We start from the raw sequence: 20,485 nt of genomic DNA on the forward strand, positions 1-20,485 counted from the left end.
GAATAATATATTTGAAAAATTCAACAGATTTTTGTTTATCTCTGAGGATAATTCTCAGAAGATAAATTACAGATATAGCACTAGGAATTTAGTCCAATGAATTTCCATTGAAATTTGTGTTTTTATAAACTCATTCTTTCCTTGAGATCTTTGAGTTGATATCATATTTCACTGTTAGATATTTCTGCAAAGCTCAGCTTGTATGCCGACGATGCCAAGATCTATCGCACCATCACATCCCTCGCTGACTGTGTCATGTTACAGCAAGATCTTGACAAATTTGCACAATGGTGTAACAACTGGAAACTGTCACCTAATATCAGTAAATGTAAATTTATCAGTTTACACTTAAGAAAAGAATCATTTCCTCTCTTGATTACTCCATCAATGGTACCCCTCTTCAACGGGTCTCTGTTGTCAAGGATTTGGGCATTTACCTTACTTCCAACCTTAATTATTCTTTTCACATCAATAACATTGTTTCTAGAGCCTTCAAATCTCTTGGTTTTATTAAGCGTCTCTGCCAGCCATTCAATGACATTTCAGCAATTATTTCTCTGTATTTTGTTTATGTAAGATCTATTCTAGAGTATGGCTCTGTTGTGTGGTCACCCCACCAGAAGGGCCGGTCAGAAAAAATCGAGAGAGTACAAATTAAATTTGTGAAATACATTTGTCGCAAACTCAATGTTCACTGCAGTAAATCCAGCTACCCATTTTATTGCAGAATTCTGAACATTCCTAAGTTACACAATAGAAGACTAACCCTTGACATGTGCTTTTTGTACAAAATAATTCATTCACATTATGATGCTCCAGATATTCTAAATCAAATCTGCTTTTATGCCCCCAGTAGAAATTTACGCAGGAAACCCCTTTTTAAACCAGACTTGTGTTCTGTTAATTGCAGAAAATTCTCAACAGTGCCCAGATGCATGTCTGTTTTTAATGATATCTCTTTTAAATGTAATATAGATATTTTTTCTACGCTGTGTAGTTTTAAAACTATTTTATCCAGTCATTTTAACAGTTCTCCTTTTTGATTCGTGTATGTTTTTTTTTCAATTTAATGTATCGTGCTACTTTTATGGTTGTCTTGTACATTTGTCTTGTGATTGTGTGACTTTTTTGTTTCGCAGATCTGTTAGTGGTTTGCCCGTTGATCTGTGTATCAAATAAAATAAAATAAAAATAAAAAATTTCATCAAGTACTATTGAATAGCTTGTTCCATTACTTCAAAACAGTTGTATAGGTAAATACCATTTTGCAACCAGCTGGTTTAGTTTTTATTCAAAATTATCCAAATTTTTTTTCTGTGATGTTTTTGATCAGTAAAACACTGTCAATTCAAGTCATGGTTATTACAGTGCTGATGTACAATCTTGTCTCTGAAGTCTTCTAAGTGGGTATGACCTTTGATGACTTGCTTTCATGAAATTATTTCAAAGAACTCGATGGGTTTCTCTCTATTTTTTTGAGAGGGGGGGGGACCCCGGATTTTTCCATGAAATGAGATCACTGTCCCTGCTTGAGGTACGAGATAATACTGTTGACGTCAGTGTACGCTATAGCCGTACTGTCAGATGATTTACATGTAATATTGGTGTAGCTAGCAGTCTAGTTAGACAAAATGAAGAGATTAGATGCTGCGTAAGTAAGAAGCTAAAACTCAGTGAAAGATTACTCTGACAGTCTGACTGAAAGGTGATACAGATGCTAACATTTAGTTTTGTCAACTCAAGCCCCTGCCTGATTGCGTCTTTGCAACCACTTTTACTTTGGAAAGAAATTTTCCGGCACTCAAAGAATGAGGAACGTGTGTATGTATATATTAGATTGGTCTGAGACAAGGTGCAGTATGGGTGTTGTTGTAACCTAATACCATCGAATGAGTCTAATGCAACATGGTTATTGTTAGCTGGCAATCAGAGAATGGTTGACCTGTTCAGGAACAGTTCAGTCTTGTCTTTGTGAGACTTGTATAAGCTTTATGCACTGTATCAGCAGAATGGTGGCATTTTACAAAATTGTTCATCTCTTTCTTCACCAAGCATACAGCCACTTTAAAGTTTGCTTCATAAGTGTTCAATGCACAGGGCAAATGACATTTTATATGTAAGACTTTCAGTGACACTTTCAAACAACAACATTCTGCAAATTCTTGAGCTAAGCAGTCTTCTACTTGTGTGTGTTACATTATTTTTAACTGATATCCAGATAAGAATTATGGAATAAAATGATTTGCCTGACAAACAGACATTACACCATCTGATGAAGACTTAATTCACAGAGATTTGTCAAATGGGTGGACACCAAAAATATCAATTATTGTTACGTTGCTATGGACTCCTTGTAAATACACTTCATGACTCTAAACATTTTAAACAATTCACGTCTCAGGTTAAGGTGTTGATGTTTTCTCAAGAAGGAACTTTCCACTGTTAAAATAATTCAAAAATCTAATTTATTTTGGCATGATCCAAAGAAATGAAAAACCTCAAATAAACCAAAATTTGTATCTACTCATGTGGAGTGGTGTATTTCATTTTTGGACAGGGTTAGTGTGTGAATCCTTTCCATGGCCTTGTACTGATTTTCACTTAGCAACATTTGATGAAACAGTAAATTTTTGATAATGGAGGTGTTGGACTGTGATAATCTTCAGCAGAATAGAAATAATAACATTAGAAGATTTGTATAGAAGCAGAGATCCAGGTGTCACTACAGACACCTTTGAACACCATTTCATCATAAACTTTAGTAACTCTGTGCATTGCACCGTATCAAGACTTACGGTAGTTAGAGACAGTTTGGTGAGATCACTCAGTGGAGTTAAGGTCAAAAAGTGATACTCAATAAGACTAAGTCATGACCTTACCAGTTCTCATCAAATATTGGTGTGACCCTATTGTTTTCAATGGTATGGTTGGACTTATTCACTTGAAAGTAGGTATGGAAGGTTCGACTAACAAACATGCAGTGTGAGAATCATTTTCAGTTTGTGTGTCAACACTTTGTTTTGTAATTTTTGATTAAAAACACACTGCTATCCAACTAACAGCTTTTAATTAAATTTCATTTTAATTTCCCTCAGCGGTGAACTGTTAAATTTTGTTCACATAGAAACGACCTTTGAGAAGGTCACCAATAGTTCACACTCTTGGTTTAACCTTGGCAACTGAAACCAGCAAAATTTCATCTCACTCTTGTGATTTCTTTCCTCTTCACACAGGTCCTATTCAAGACCTTGTCATGGGGGTCGAAGGTCAAATTGACCTTTTAGGAGAAAATGATGTGGTCACTATGATCGAGTCGCAGCCCATCACAATCATTTGCTGGGCAAAGCAAGCCAATCCTGCGGCATCTGTCACATGGTATCTTGGGGATCAAATGATTGTGTCTGGTGAGGAAGGGTTTACGATAGAATCGCACACAGAAGAAGTTGATCAACCTGGAGACAGCCGACTCAACACCGTCAGTCAACTGACATTTTCACCCATTTACACTCAACATCAAAATAAAGTTTTAATGTGTTCAGCAATAAATGACATCATGTCTGATGAACTGTCACTGAGTGTGTATCCAAGAATTCTGGGTAAGTGAATTGGTTGTATACAAAATTCAGAACATATACATTGTTCAAATCTCCTCTATAAATATCTCCTCTATAAATAGACCAACATCCACTTTTCACACAGGTTCCAAGATACATTCTTAATTATCTGTAATGTTATCAATATGACACTCTGACAATCAAAGATTAGATAAATCTAACTGAGAGAGAGACAAATAAACGTTTGAGATGGAGACAATTGATGTAAAGTTGTATTGCATGAAAAAATCCTCATGAAAGCCTTTTGACATTTTCTTTATAATGTCAGCTAAAATTTTCAGAAGAAGACCAGTGAAAGCCGTAAGGCAAAAGCATATCATTGAGTAATGCTCGTTAATTTTTCAAGAGATATTCTGAATGAAATCTTAGGATTTGAGGGATAGTATCTGTGTTCATAAAATGTAAAGAAACAGCTTAATTTAATCTGGGTATCAGTTATGCATGTTCTTTGAATATGTCGTATTATGCAGAGCATGAACCCTCACTTATTTCCAAATGTAGGTATACAAGGTTGGTGAATTCAGTTCAAGACATATTCTATACATTGTTTTCTATTTCCGTATCTCTACACAAAATGAGTGGCAATATAATGTGATGTTTATTTCTACATATAATGTGATATCACTTGTGAATTGTCAAATCATAATAATTTTGGACCAGATTTGTCTTCTTGATACAAAAATAAGAAACCAACCTCAATTTGGTCTCCAAATCTGATTGCAACAGGTTTGCGAAAACAGCATAATGTCATGTATTGTAAAACACGCATGTACACTTGTGGAGGCTGCACACTGGAGGAAAGTGACAAACACCAGTTCAAACCATGAATGACCATGTTTCAATGAGGTTGAAATGTCTGGGCCATCGTTTACCTTGACAGGTGACAATTGTCCAACCATTTTCAATGCTATAATTTATGTGACAGTTCTTTACACAATCCTACACAAACAAAGCTACCCCCATTTTCTACCAGTACTCCTACAATGGCGATCACACCCCGGAGACTCCCTTCCCATCAAGGACAAAACTCCTTATTTTACAGATGGTTGAAATTTATGAGACAAATGAGAGTAAACAATGCACTGAGAAAAGTAGGTACATGCAAACTGTGATCAAAGCACTGTGACAGTGTTGGGTTCATTTATCAGTGTCTGTAAGTACAATGAGTCAGGGCCTGCATGTAACCTCCAGTTATAGAGGATGTGGTATATTACTGTCATCATAAAATACTTTTTAGACAAATCAATAACTGTGTGGAGACACACATGAGCAGCTAGTGTTCAGAGTATCAGTTGACAGTCGCTGCATCAGTTTGATTTTGACTAACAGGGTAGAATACCACGGCTAACTACATGTACAGAAATAAAAAAATGTTTTCATTTATTACCTTGTCATCAAAAAATACAGATGATTTGATGAATTTACAGTAAATCCTACCAGTGCTGCAGTCATATGACTGATCATCTATCCCATAATATTTACCAGTGTCATGGCAACTACTGGGAATTTGTCAAGTGCCATCTTATTCTTGGTAGGTGTGGTTGTAGTTTTATCTTTTCATACAGTTACCAAACTTTCGAAAGAAAAGTTTTTGTATGGATTTACTCAGATCATGTATTTCAAATGTCATGAAGGCATACAGTCCCTCTACCACCATGTGACGCAACCAGTGTCATTGCTTGCAAAAATTTGTAATGTTTGTTTTACTGATAAGCAGGTACAAGTATTGAGTATGCGAATTCTTTGTTAGGACTTAGTAGTTGACCTGTGCAGTTCAAAGAGTGCTTATGTATGTATTACCAGAACAATAATTACTGTACAGTGGATTGGAATTCCAGACAAACAAAACAGTTTAAGAATTCAACATGAACAGACAGAAATCTTTATCTGTGGATGATTTGTCCATATGCACTTGGACTTAGCATAGATGTTTGTATGGAACAACAACATATGGCAAACAGTCACCTTATGAAGAAATTATAGTCAAAATCGCTCTGGCAAATACCCCCTCTTAAAATTGTACCGATTCAGGCCATTTTGAATTTCAAAAATTCTTCTCTGTAGCTTAAAGGTTTGCTACTGCCGAGTTTCTTTTGAGTTGCAATATATTTGTTAAATTATAAAAGAGAGCAGTTTAAAGTTGCCTGAGCAAGTGTTCACTGACAGTCTATTAGACTCAAATCTGCTGTATTCATCCACCATGGTAAATCCTCAGTGTTGAAACGTTATTTGGAAAACAAGTTGAGACAAAATCTGCCGTGAGGGAAGATCATACCTTTTGTGTTGTTCCATGTTGCTGGTGTTTTCTGTAAACCCAAACCAAATATGCTTTCTTAATTAAGGTAATACATGTACATGTATGTCGACATTAATTGTTGATAAAAGTCACATGTTACTCTGTTATTTAGCTTGTTATTGTCTGGAAACTTTCAAGGGTTGGTTGGTTTCTTCAGATATCCAAGGAAAGGTGGGTTGGTTTGTTTCTGTCCCTCAGCTTTTATACGACCTCTTTTGAAAAAAGTCCATTTTAAGATAAAATTGGTTTTCTTGTTATTGTTCACAATAAAAACACTTGGTAATTATTGGACATCAAAGCGTGAAAAATGGAGCGCTGTATTTTTGTGAGTTTACAATTTGCATATCCCGAGCTACTTCTGACATATGGCAGAGAGTCCTTGGGGAAAAATCTGGAATGGAATGGTTCGGATAAGGTTCGGATTAAGGTAAAGGGCGACGAATTCGGGCGCGCACACGCTTTAGAACGTTTCTGCGCAGATTTAACTCCAGCCTGCCGCAAATGGGTTATTTTGTAGCGCATGTATTTAACATCACCTGTCATTGTTGAAATTGCGCTTTTACCTAATTTTTTGACCCAGTGTCTTAGAAATACATGTGACCTATAACCTTGTCATATTTTGACCCCCTAGGAAGCTGGTTTTTATTCAATATGAGCGAAAAATTAACATTTCTCTCCCATTTATATAGCGCAAATTACCCATTCACCGGGAGATATTTGAAAAAGTAGCGTGGTGACACCCTTTTATTAAAAGTGTAAACTAAATGGTATTATGTCAGGAGTTTATTCGCCAAGTTTGGTCAAAATGACACCATTCAAAGCGACAGGAAGAAAGTTCGAAAATTATGTAGTGATATAATTTCGATATCGTCATTTTGTAGTCGATACTCATGTTAAAATTTCTTCACAAACATTATGAAAACTATACATTCGATAGATATGGATCTTAAGTCTTGGTATTTAGTAAAATTAACTCATTTGCTAAGCGTTTTATAATTGCTTTCTTTAGTTTAAGTGAATTATATCATTTTTATTTATTTCTAACGACGCCATTTTAACGTCCGTTTCCATGGAAACAAGCGTGGTGACCCCCATTTTTTATTTCATTTTTGCACTTGCACAACTTCAAGAATATTTGTGTAAAGTTTCAAGAAAATTACACCACAACTTAATTTTGACGTGATTCGTAGTACTTCGGATTAACCATAGAATGGAAGTTTTTGACCCTGTAGGAATGTGTGTATAAAGTTTATAACAATGTTGAACATCATGTAGTGTCAGTGAGGCCACTGAGTTATTATCAAGACTGTCTTGATCCTAAGAAAAGCATTTATTTGAGTGAAAGTCATGATGATGTTATGAAGTATGGTAATATATTGGAAGACAGACTGATTCCCTTCACGTGATGAACGGACAGTCCTTCCATATGGTAGACAGGCAATCCTTCCATATGACGGTCGGACAGTACTTCCATGATGGACAGACAGTCCTTCCATACGATAGATGGGCAGTCCTTCCATATTATGGAGGGACAGTACTTCCATGATGGAGGGACACTACTTCCATATGATGGAGGGACAGTACTTCCATGATGGAGGGACAGTACTTCCATGATGGACAGACAGTACTTCCAAATGATGGAGGGACAGTACTTCCATGATGGAGGGACAGTACTTCCATGATGGAGGGACAGTACTTCCATGATGGAGGGACAGTACTTCCATGATGGAGGGACAGTACTTCCATGATGGACAGACAGTACTTCCATATGATGGAGGGACTGTGATTAGAAGAAAGGTGAAGCTAGATAGTGAGAATTTTTGCCATTACATGAGCAATGACGAATTGCAAAAAAAGCAGAGGGAAACATTACTGGTAACAGCAGAGATTGTTAAACTTGAAGTTTTGTGAATAAAATACTGTGTTTTGTGAACAGATTGACTGGATTTAACTGAATAGTGAAATTCCAATCAGGAAGATATCATTTTTTGCTCACGTGTTGACACACGTGAGCATATGTCGCAGCGATGTCTGTCTGTCTGTCTGTCTGTATGTCTGTCTGTCTGTCTGTCTGTCTGTGTGCTCAATATCTCAAAAATGGCTCATCAGATCAGAATCAAATCTGGTACATAGATTCAGTTTGCAAATGGCAAGAACTGATTAGTTTTTGGTGGATGTGGCTTGCTTAGTTTTTGCTCATTTGCATAATTAATGATTTTAGAAAAAAGGACATATTTTGAGAACAACTGCACACAATTTGATGAGATTTGCTACAAATGTTGATCACATCAAGATAAATCAGCTGTGAAAGTTATTAAGGGGTAACGTGAAAGATAATTACAACTTTGCATATTTAATGAAATTTCCTAATTATATCTGAATTTACGCAATCAAAATTGACGAAACTTGGTATCCATATTGAAGGTACTATGATTTAACATTATTGAAAGTCATTAAGCATTTTTACTTCATCCAAATCGTAATTTGCATATTTAATGACCTTTCGAAATTAAGGATATATATTTGAATTTACATAACCACAATTGATGAAACTTGCTACATACATTAAAGATACTATGATAGATCATTATTAAATGTCATTAAGCATTTGAACTTTGGCCAATTCCTGATTTGCATATTTAATAAACTTTCATAATCAGGGATATTTATCTTTATTGACTTGACCAAAGTTGACGAAACTTGCCATGTACATTAAAGATACTATGATACGACGTTGTTGAAAGTCATTGAGCATTTTTACTTCATGCAGCTCCTAATTTGCATATTTAATGAATTTTTGAAAGTAGGGATATATAAGGTGGGTTTACACATGTATTTTTTTAAACCTGGGGGAATCTGATTAATCGCTCTGTAAATATTCCTTATCAGCGATCTAAGCGTTTACACGTCATACACAAGGTATAAATTTAGTTCAGGTCAAGCGAAAGAAATGACGCCACCAACAATACAGTAGTTTTCATAAGAACGTATAGCCCGTACATGGAAACGACAAAACTCAAGCAAGCCCTGACAGAAAACTGGAGTGAACTTGAAAAAGACAAAACACTTAAAAACTGTTCCAAAACCAACCAATAAACGCATGTAGAAGGAACAGAAAGATAGGTGACATACTTATAAGCGCCAGACTTCACAAAAACTAAAATAGCTGAAACTCAGGTTCACACGAACCTACACAAGCATAACAAGACCAAACAGTAGGCATTCTAGCTTCCCTACCAAACGTAAGTGGAACAACATATTATAAAATAAAAACAATCAACCATTGAAGACGTCTCACCAATCAAAAATGAATTTTAAGTGACTGATGAAGAAAACTCTGTTTTCAAAACGTAGCGCGAGAGGATCACAGTGTCAGTAGTCTCTCCGCTCCAGTGCGGATTAACACAAGACACGTAGATTATGGGTACGTCTCGCCATGGCCAAGCAACATTTTATATAAAACAGTTAAACATGATATACACTTATATTATACACAATATCATACACAAAACGCAAACAACCCAAATATGAACGATGTGTAGAGTTGCTTTCTCTTTACTACCAGTTGCTTTCCCTTTACCACCTACAACTCATCGTAAAATGGAATCGTTTTTCTAGCTCTGCCACTACGACGGTTGTTGTCTGACACGGACTTTAACTGAGCTCGCAACCGTTTGATTTTGTTGCGGCATTGTTCGGCTGTCCTCTCGAGTCCCTTCTCCCTGGCCTTGGCAGCGACGATACACTTGCCGATTGATATTAGTAGCCTGATCTCTTCCTGTGGCCAATTGTTGCCGCGATCGCGAGAGCTTACTTGAACCATGGATGTAAAAACTGCTTGAACACCGTCCATTGTGGTAATGACCGCAAGCCCGGAGACAGGACATAGCTCGGCGTTGAGTTCGGTGTTCTGGTCACACGTGTAAATAGCCATTGTTTAGTACGGAGCACCGAACCTGGACCAGCGTCCCACTGACACGGAATTAATTTAGTTCTTTGTTAGTTCGGTGTTGTCTGTTCACCAACGTCCAACTGACACAGGTTTAAATTTATTCCGGTGTCAACTCCGGACTTAACTCACACATGTAAACCCCCTATATTTGAATTTACATGACCAAAATTGATGAAACTTGCGTATTTGAATACTTAATGACCTATAGAGTTAACTTGTGGTGAATATAGCTCATTATGTTGATCGTAATACTTTTAATGAAGTTGCAAACATGTGGCAAAGGTTCAAATTTACACATAACTGCAATATATAATGAAACACGTGAGCATTTGCAGTTCATATCTTGTTGAGTATTGATGCAGTGTGGAAAGTAAATTCTTTGGTAAAGTAGACAATTTTATGTTTTCGAGATCTGGTTTAAGTTGATGAGCTGAACATGACTGTATGTCATTCAGTAACAGTCAGCAATTTTGTAAATTTTACCCCCAGAGAAAGTATGGCATTGTAATTTGAGACGAAGTAATCCTTGTATTATCATGTAACCAGATATGACTGAACATGCTCACGTGTTTCACTATATATTGCAGTTATGTGTAAATTTGAACCTTTGCCACATGTTTGCAACTTCATTGAAAGTGTTATGATCAACATAATGAATAACATTCACCACAGATTGATTCTAAAGCCAAGTATATATCCCCAATCAGTAAAGTTCATTAAAATATGCAAATTAGGAATTGACTGAAATTTCTCATTGAAATGCAAATTATGAAGTGGCTGAAGTAAAAATGTTAATTGACTTCCAATAATCTCGTATCATAATATCTTTAATGTACACAGCAATTCGTCAACTTTGGTCTAGTCAAGACAAATAAATATCCTTAATTAGGAAAGTTCATAAAATTTGCAAATAAGGAATTGGCTAAAGTAAAATTCTTAATGACTTTTAATGTTGTATCATAGTATCTTTAATGTACATAGCAAGTTTTGTCAAATTTGGTCTAGTCAATACAGATAATTATTATTATTATTTATTATTTATTTAGTTCAGGAATCTATACATCCCATATCAAAAATACATATCTTACTATGGTATAAAAAATAGTAATTAAAAGAACACAGGCAAGTGTGAATATAGATACACATTATAGACAACAAATAAAGCAGCCAGACTAGAAAAGCAGCGAGAAAAACGGACGATAAAAAACCCACGAAACATGACTGTTTTAAAAGTTAAAAAGGATTAATTAAAAGGAACCAAGCGGGTACTCCCGATTACACAGTATACATCGACTTTCTATACGATTCATTATATTTTGAGACGACGAATGCATGAGACTTCACAATGTGGTTCAGAACACAATTCTTACTATTGTGCAGTCTGATGAAGAAATTATACGATAGTTTGCGTCTGAGAGCATCAAAAGATGGAATGTTGTTTGATACAAACATTCTATTTGCACTGCAGTCACGTGGTAAACTTAAGAGAATGCGAAAAGCATTATTATATGCCACTCTGAGGTTATTCATGTTTTTCTTAGTGTATAACCACCATAAATGGGAGCAATACATATTAGTGCATTAAGAACGAATTGGGAAACTTTTACATGGTTATTGCAATTTGAGAATTTACGAATCAATGAATTAGCTTGACCATAAAATCTACGCACTTGCCTCTTGATATCTGCATCATCTGCCATTGTGTCAGAAAAAACATAACCGAGATATTTATGTTCGGAGACAACGTTTAAAATCTTACCCCCTAAATAAATTGGAGGGACCATGTTTGTAGTCAAACCAAATTTACGTGGTAAAAAGTACATACATTCTGACTTATTTGGGTGAAAAACTATATCATGTTCAAAGCCGTATGTTTCACAGATTAGCATTAAATTACGCAAACCACTTAGAGAAGGACACATCAACGCAATGTCATCTGCATACATTAGGTGATTGATGATAAGTCCACCAATGATACAGCCTTTTCTACAATTTTCTAAACGAGCACTAAGCTCATCCATGTATACATTAAACAGGTATGGAGACAGAATACTACCTTGACGGACGCCGTTTATCACTGAAAAAAACGAAGAAAAACAATCTCCCCACTTAACACAAAATAACTGTGTGCGGTACCAGACCATTATGATACGAATTATGTACCCGGCATATTTCTATCTATGAGTTTTTTTCCCCCGGACACCGTCCGGGGGGACTTATAGGTTTGGTCATGTCCGTGCGTGTGTGCGTGCGTCCGTGCGTGCGTGCGTGCGTGCGTGCGTCCGTCCGTCCGTCCGTTCACGCAGATATCTCAGAGATGCCTGAAGCGATTTCATTCAAACTTGGTACAAGGATTACTTCATATGTCATACAGATGCACGTCGATTTGTTTTGTGATACGATCCAATATGGCTGCCAGGCGGCCATTTTATTACGATTTTTTCATGTACAGAGCCATAATTCAGGCATGTTTCAACTGATTTTATTCAAAGTTGGTACAAGGACATTGACCAGTGTCATAGATATGCACGTCGATTCTTTTTGTGATACGATCCAATATGGCCGCCATGCGGCCATTTTGTTACGATTTTTTCATGTACAGAGCCATAATTCAGGCATGTTTCTACAGATTTTATTCAAAGTTGGTACAAGGATATTGACCAATGTCATAGCTATGCACATCAATTTGTTTTGTGATACGATCCAATATGGCCGCCAGGCGGCCATTTTGTTACGATTGTTTCATGTACAGAGCCATAACTCAGGCATATCTCAACCAATTTCATTCAAAATTGGTACAAGGACATTGACCTATGTCATACAGATGCACGTTGATTTGTTTTGTGATACGATCCAATATGGCCGCCAGGCGGCCATTTTATTACGATTTTTTCATGTACAGAGCCATAACTCAGGCATGTTTCTACAGATTTTATTCAAAGTTGGTACAAGGACATTGACCAATGTCATAGCTATGCACATCAATTTGTTTTGTGATACGATCCAATATGGCCGCCAGGCGGCCATTTTGTTACGATTGTTTCATGTACAGAGCCATAACTCAGGCATATCTCAACCAATTTCATTCAAAATTGGTACAAGGACATTGACCTATGTCATACATATGCACATTGATTTGTTTTGTGATACGATCCAATATGGCTGCCAGCAGGCGGCCATTTTATTACGATTTTTTCATGTACAGAGTCATAACTCAGGCATGTTTCTACAGATTTTATTCAAAGTTGGTACAAGGACATTGACCAATGTCATAGCTATACACATCAATTTGTTTTGTGATATGATCCAATATGGCCGCCATGCGGCCATTTTGTTACGATTTTTTCATGTACAGAGCCATAACTCAGGCATATCTCAACCAATTTTATTCAAACTTGGTACAAGGACATTGACCTATGTCATACATATGCACATTGATTTGTTTTGTGATTCGATCCAATATGGCCACCATGTGGCCATTTTATTACGATTTTTTCATCTCCTGAACTACAACTCAGACATGTATCAAGCGAATTTATTCAAAAGTATTTTTATCACAGACCTAATGAAGAGGACTCTATCCTCTCTGAGGACCTGTAATCAAAGCACCCATTAACAAGTGGGGACTGTGTCATCAACGATGACTTGTTTAAATAAAACCCAATGATTGACACGATCAAATGCTTTGGTCGCGTCTAGAAAACATACAAATACTGGACTGTTGAGATGACTGTAGTAGGAGATTATTTCTTTCATGGCATAAATACAAAAATCAGTAGAATGTTTCTGTTTAAAACCAAACTGAAAATCTGTAGTATTCAGACTGTCCTTACAACGCTTTAAAATAATTAACTCCAAGATCTTAGAAGTCACTGTTGCAATGGCGATTGGTCTATAGTTATCTTTACTGGACATATCACGAGTTTTGTCTTTGACTAGGGGAACAAGAATAGTTCTCATTAGACTTTCAGGAAGAAAGCCATGATTTAACATTGCAGTAAAAGACAGAGCTAGCATTACATGCAGACGTTCATTAGCATATTTGAAGTGTTCGGCAGACAGATGATCATGGCCGATAGATTTTCCAAGAGGGAGCTTTACAATCGCTTCAGCTATATCAGATGATAAAATATTTGGACTTTCCCTTATGGTGTCAGGATCTTTTAACCACGACGTCACAAATTTCTCATAGTTATTGTTCGTCACAGATGAAAGTAACAAACTTAAGTGATCTTTCCACATATTCACTGTATTTTGTTGACCTGAAAAGCTGTGCACATTAGAAGATAAAGGTAAACTTTGACTATTTATCGAACGAACCTTCTTCCAAAAAGTGTTATGATCATGAGATTGTAGTGAGTCAGCCAGACCGTCAGCCCTCGCTTCTTGTTCACGGCGTCGACATGTACGTAGTGCTTGCTTAAATCGGGCACGCGCTGTGCTCATTGTCATGTAGATAGGGCCATTGCGTGGTTTACCCAAAGTAACCCATAATTTGAAAGCATTTCTTGCGTCAGTATGGAATTCCTTTACATAAGCGTTCCACCCTGGAATCACGTGGTCAGTACTACAATTCTTATTCACAAAGCATTCCTGAGATGCACATTTCAGAGAATGTATAACATCATTGTAAAATTTCTCAATTTGGCACTTGTGATCTTCCAATTCACAAAACTTGTTGTCACACCGAAGAACTTCAAGGGGTACATTGATACCTTCTAGGAGTCTGGCAGACATAACGTTATATAATCTGATGGAATGATCCTTCACTTTGGACCAATTTACATTATGACTTTCGTTTACACTCTTCGTACTGGAAATGTCTAATGATGGCAAGTCACCAATGGAAAGAGCGATCGACATTGGCAGATGATCAGAGGCTACAAAGTCATTTAGAACTTGAACAGACTGGATTGCGTCATGAGCAGACTTCGACGAGAGACAATGATCGAGCCATGAAGTTGTTCTATGAGCATCACTGACGTATGTAAAGGTATCATGACAACTTAGAAATTCAATGTCCGAGAGAATATAGCCGTACTCTCTACAGAATGAGACCAGCTCCCTGCCGAAAGATTTCTGCGGATCAGCATTCCAATCGCCAGCGATAATAAAACTGCTTAAGTTGTGGTCCTTTATAATAGCTTGGATTTTTGTTAAATATTGCACATACTCATGATAATTATGATCAGAGTCCGTTGGTAAATACACTGAAAGAATGTTAAAAAGTTTATCACCACATTGCAGTTCAAGACCAGTTATGCGATCATCATTGAAATACTTCATTTTCACATGAGCAGAATTGAACAAAAATTTCCTCCACAGGACGGCGACGCCCCCGTAAGGTCTGCCTATCCTAAGACCAAGATCTTCATTCATAAATATCCCTAATTAGGAAAGTTCATTAAATATGCAAAATAGGAATTGGCTGAAGTAAAAAAGTTTAATGACTTTCAATAATGTTGTTTTATAGTATCTTCAATATATGTAGCAAGATTCATCAACCTCAGTCAAGTCAATTCAGATATATATCCCTAATTAGTGAAGTTCATTAAATATGTAAATAGGGAATTGGCTGAAGTAAAACTGCTTAATGATTTTCAATAATGTTATATCATAGTATCTTTAAATGTACATAGCAAGTTTCATCAACTTTGGTCAAGTCAATTCAGATATATATATATACCGTACTCATCCGAGTATAAGCCCCTGCTCGTGTATAAGCCCCCCTACCGATTTCAGAGGATTTTAGAAAATGCATTACATCCGTGTATAAGCCCCTACCCTAGTGTAACTCAAATACAGAAATGTTAGGAGAGTATATTTGGTCTTTTAACTTGGCAAAATTACTTTTAGATAATAAAGAAACCATTAAAAGATGTTAAAACAATGAGAAACTGGAGCTCCCTTGACAGCATCGTAACGAAAATGACACGTTTCCCAGTACTATCTTGATTCTTTGACCCTGCTCACCCCGTCGGCTAAATAGAATAGTCTCACTCACGTCGGCCATTGTTCATTTTCATTCACAGCCACGATGTTTTCATGCTTGAAACATGCAGTTTCTTTTGTTTAAAGCAATTATCCTTTCATTTGTGAAGACTTTTCCTGGTGACTATTACAATTTTCACTGCTATGTTGTTGTTTTCACAAGATGTAGACAGTTTGATACTGGAATATTGAGTTGCCTTTCCGTGTAGGCAATGCATGCCTGTTCACATTAGTGTTGATCAGCAGCATACATGACATCTTTGTTTCAAGTTTGGGGGGTTGACACTGAATTTCACCAAAATGTCACTTCTGTATTCAGAGATTGTAATCTTTGGATGTGTAAGTCGATTTTGAAAGCAATAGAAAGATCGAGTGGTGTTCAAAAAAATCGTGCATAAAATTAGCATAAATTAAGCGTCCATGCCAGATAACATGGGGTTGCTCGAGTATAAGCCCCTCCCCTAGTTTTACAGCTCTTTAGTGTTGCCGAACAGGGGGCTTATACTCGAACGAGTACGGTATATCTAATTAGGAAAGTTTATTAAATATGCAAACAATTATTTGGCTGATGAAAAAATGCTTAATGACTTTCAAAAATGTTAGATCTTAGTATCTTTAATGTACATAGCAAGTTTCATCAGTTTTGATCCAGTCAATTCAAATAAATATCCCTAATTTCAAAAGTTCATTAAATATGCAAATTAAGAGTTTGATGAAGTCAAAATGCTTAATGACTTTTAGTAATGTTAAATCATAATACCAAGTTATGTCAATTTTGATCGAGTCAAATCAGATATATATCCCTAATGAGGAAAGTTCATTAAATATGCAAATTATTCATTATCTTTTATGTCACCCCTTCATACTTTTCACAGCTGATATATCTTGGTGTGATCAACATTTGTAGCAAATCTCATCAAATTGTGTGCAGTCGTTGTCAATATATATCCATTTTTTTTCTAAAATCATTAATTATGCAAATGAGCAAAAAGTGAGCAAGCCACACCCACCAAAAACTAATTAGTTCTTGCCATTTGCAAACTGAATCTATGTACCAGATTTGATTCTGATCTGATGAGCTGTTTTTGAGATATTGAGTACACAGACAGATAGACAGACAGACAGACAGACAGACATCGCTGCGACATGCTCATGTGTGTCAACACGTGAGCTAAAAATCTCAGCATTCTGTGGTCAACTGTAGGAACCATGTCGTTATATTGTGTCTCTTGGTTAAACAAATGACTGATCGTGAAAATTGTAAATCCCTCATTTTCTGTCCAATCTATGTATGTCTGCCAATGATATCACAAATTATAATTCAGCTTTCTTACAAATACCCATTGTCAGTGTCAAATCAAACACAGGATGCATGTACATACCCAGGTTTCATTTGAAGCAGGGCTTGACCATTTTTTTTCCAGATTTTCATTTTCACTTGTCCTCACAAAAATTTTACTTGTCCTCCATTTGTAATAATTAGGACCAAAATACTTGCGACAAATTCCGTAACGGCTTTAAGGTAGTTTGCACCTCGAAAGTGAAAGACTTAAACTTTTGCTCTAACTTTCCTCAAGGAATCTTTCAATCATTCTCTTTCAAAATCAAGAATAAAAATAGGGGGTCACCGTGCAAATTTTGGTACTGGAGAAACAAATTACCCAAGATTTACCGATATTAGAAATTCAAAATGGTCGCCATCCCTGTGTTAACTCTATGGAGAAAAATAAAAAATTTTGAATTTCGAAAAACTAAACCGGTGAAAAGTTTTCTTTCACCAAGAGCTTTCAAATGAACCCCCACATGTGGTATATCAGAAGAGAATTGTAAAAGTTTGAAAGTCCGAATGTCTGTCCCCGAGGTGCGTTCTATTATAAGGGCTTTCTTATTTTGGTAATTTTTTGCTAATGTTGACGCCTATTTTTCTCAAAAGTTCACATTGCCCTGCGTACAGGTCTGTGTGTTCCCGGCGTTATACGGCCTCCACCACAAGAGGCCGTATAACGCTGGTAACACTCATACCTGTATGCAGGGCCAACATTGAAGGTACATATTGTACATCGGCTTCCAATGTTCGGCAAGCATAAATGCCGTCGTAAACAGATTGGTCAGTTTCTGTCGCTGGTTGTCGTCATTCAGTTTACGTATTGTGAGTGCATGCAATCAGGGTGTGGCATTAGTGAAACCGTATAGGGCTCAGCGGGACCCCACAAGATTTCCACAATCATTGTCCCCATCACAATCTCATCTGTGATGCACCAAACAGCCCAAATGCGGTTGGCTAAACTCGTGAGACCTTATCAATTCAATGCGAAACATGTCGCATCAGTCAAGAAAAGCACTTCGCTTTCCAAATGGTTTGGCAATGGTGGGTATTTGAGACACGACATACAGAACATTTTTGAACCGTCGTATTTCAACCAAGGCCACTGTGCTTTCCATTTCGAGAGATAACATCTACGTCGTTTTTCCTCATCATAATGCTTATGTTTAGATTTTTTGTCAGAAACATCGTTCTACAATCACATTGAGTCGTCGATTCTCAGACAATCCCACTCACACTGGCCCTTATGGCGCCGTCATAAATCATCACAACGTCGTTTCTCAGAGTTACACAATGCCCATCGTCGTAAACCACACGCCTGTTTACGGCAACAGCTTTGCTTGATTTTTGAAAGGGTCAGCGGAGCGGAAATTATGCTCTGGCTCTCGAGAATGCAGAACGCCTTGTTTGTGTTAGTGGAAATATTACCGTAAAATACTCGTATTTACAGCGATCACTCCACAAACTATCTGCCAACAATGTTCGTCTACCTCGCGAGCCGCATAAATGAGTTTAAAGTACAGCAGCATGGTCGATCGCTGATAAGAAATATGATTGGGTTTTGCAATTTTTCACCTAATTTGTTGGGGCGGAGCAGTTAGCATACAACAAAGAAATGCTGCTTACGCCAAATTTTAAGCGACTTTTTTAATTGGACGATGAAACAATTTCATGTCGATCATTTAAAAATTGCAACATTGTGTGAGTCGGCAAGTGAATCTCACAAGAACGTCACAATTGTATCTAAAAAAAGTCAGTGATTGACATTTATTTTGTGTGAATGACAATGAAAATCGGGCAACACGTGCACAAACAGCAACTTAATTTGATTACGCCAGAAGTTGCATAAACAACTTGTCGGGCGGGCGACCAGATTTTATTTTTGACTTGCCCAAATGTAAATTTCACTTGTCCCGGGCGTCGGGCGATAGGAATTGTCAAGCCCTGTTGAAGCTTGCATTTCAATACAAGTATATCAGACTGGCATTCCATTACAAGAATATCAGACTTGCATTTCATTACAAGTATATCAGACTTGCATTTCATTACAAGTGTATCAGAATTGCATTTCAATACAAGTATATCAGACTTGCATTTCATTATAAGTATATCAGACTTGCATTTCATTACAAGTATATCAGACTTGCATTTCAATACCAGTGTATCAGACTTGTATTTCAATACAAGTGTATCAGACTTGCATTTCAATACAAGTGTATCAGACTTGCATTTCAATACAAGTGTATCGGACTCCACAAGTTATGAACACTGCATGTCTTTTTCATGGCATTTACAATTGATTTTGTTCAGGCTTTTATTGCAACTCTTGTCTTTTTAATCAAATACATCAGACCTTTTGACAAAGGAAAACATTTCTTGCGATTAATAATTTTAGCTCAATCATCAGAACAGAAAAAATTTGTATTTTCATTGCTTTGTTTAGCTAACAAAAAAATAGACATCTGGAGCCTGCAGGTGATCTTAGTTTGTTAATTTTACAGGTAGAGACATTCCATTGAGTTCAATAGTGAAGTGTGTGTGTGTGATGGAACTATTGTCATCATAGATTGTTACTGGTAGCTTTCTGACAAATATTAACCTAAAAATGATTTATAAAAACAAAAACAGGACTAGTCTTGTAGTTCGTATCACCCTGTGATAAAACGTGACAAGGCATGTGACTAACACCATGTGATGACATGAGTTTAGCATTACTGCAGCTTTTCATGTATCTACATTGTTCACAGTAAATTATAAAAATCACAGCTTCATTGATTTGATCTAAAGTTTATAGCACCAAGTTCCATAATTCATAGATTTGAGTTTTATGGTTCATGAGTCTTTTCATTAATGGTTCTGTGTTGTACCTTGATGATGTACGCCTCATTACCATGACAATACATTTTTGTATGTGCGTGTATCTTTGTCCGTTTTCTTGAACAATAAACTCATCTGAATTATTAACATAGTTGATTAATGAGTTCATCCCCTCAGGCATATTAACACAATTATTCACCGTGAAAACAATTCCAATATGAAATGATCTCTGTACCAGCATGGTAAACAGATTTTTTGCTTCTTTTCCAAGATCACAAAAACAGTGAAATTCTGTAACAATTATAACAAGCACATATTACGGTCCTAAGCTGTCCTAATCATTGAACCATGCTGTGTGAAGGGTAGGGTTGTATACCATGCTATGTGAAGGGTAGGGTTGTACACCATGCTGTGTGAAGGGTAGGTTTGTACACCATGCTGTGTGAAGGGTAGGTTTGTACACCATGCTGTGTGAAGGGTTAGGGTTGTAC

The 20,485-nt window shown here is 36.7% G+C and overlaps 1 protein-coding gene across 4 annotated transcripts in view; it reads left to right on the plus strand.

Annotated features, from left to right (window-relative positions):
* Positions 1 to 20,485, plus strand: part of LOC139125673 (nephrin-like) — an 82,652-nt gene that overhangs the window by 29,956 nt on the left and 32,211 nt on the right. For all 4 annotated transcript variants that reach the window (XM_070691777.1, XM_070691779.1, XM_070691775.1 and 1 more), the window contains exon 3: positions 3,234 to 3,596. In XM_070691777.1, the coding sequence (XP_070547878.1) occupies positions 3,234 to 3,596 (363 nt within the window). The remainder of the gene's footprint in view (positions 1 to 3,233; positions 3,597 to 20,485) is intronic.

Source organism: Ptychodera flava, assembly GCF_041260155.1.
Source record: "Ptychodera flava strain L36383 chromosome 3 unlocalized genomic scaffold, AS_Pfla_20210202 Scaffold_25__1_contigs__length_14229661_pilon, whole genome shotgun sequence".
NCBI classification, from domain to species: Eukaryota; Metazoa; Hemichordata; class Enteropneusta; family Ptychoderidae; genus Ptychodera; species Ptychodera flava.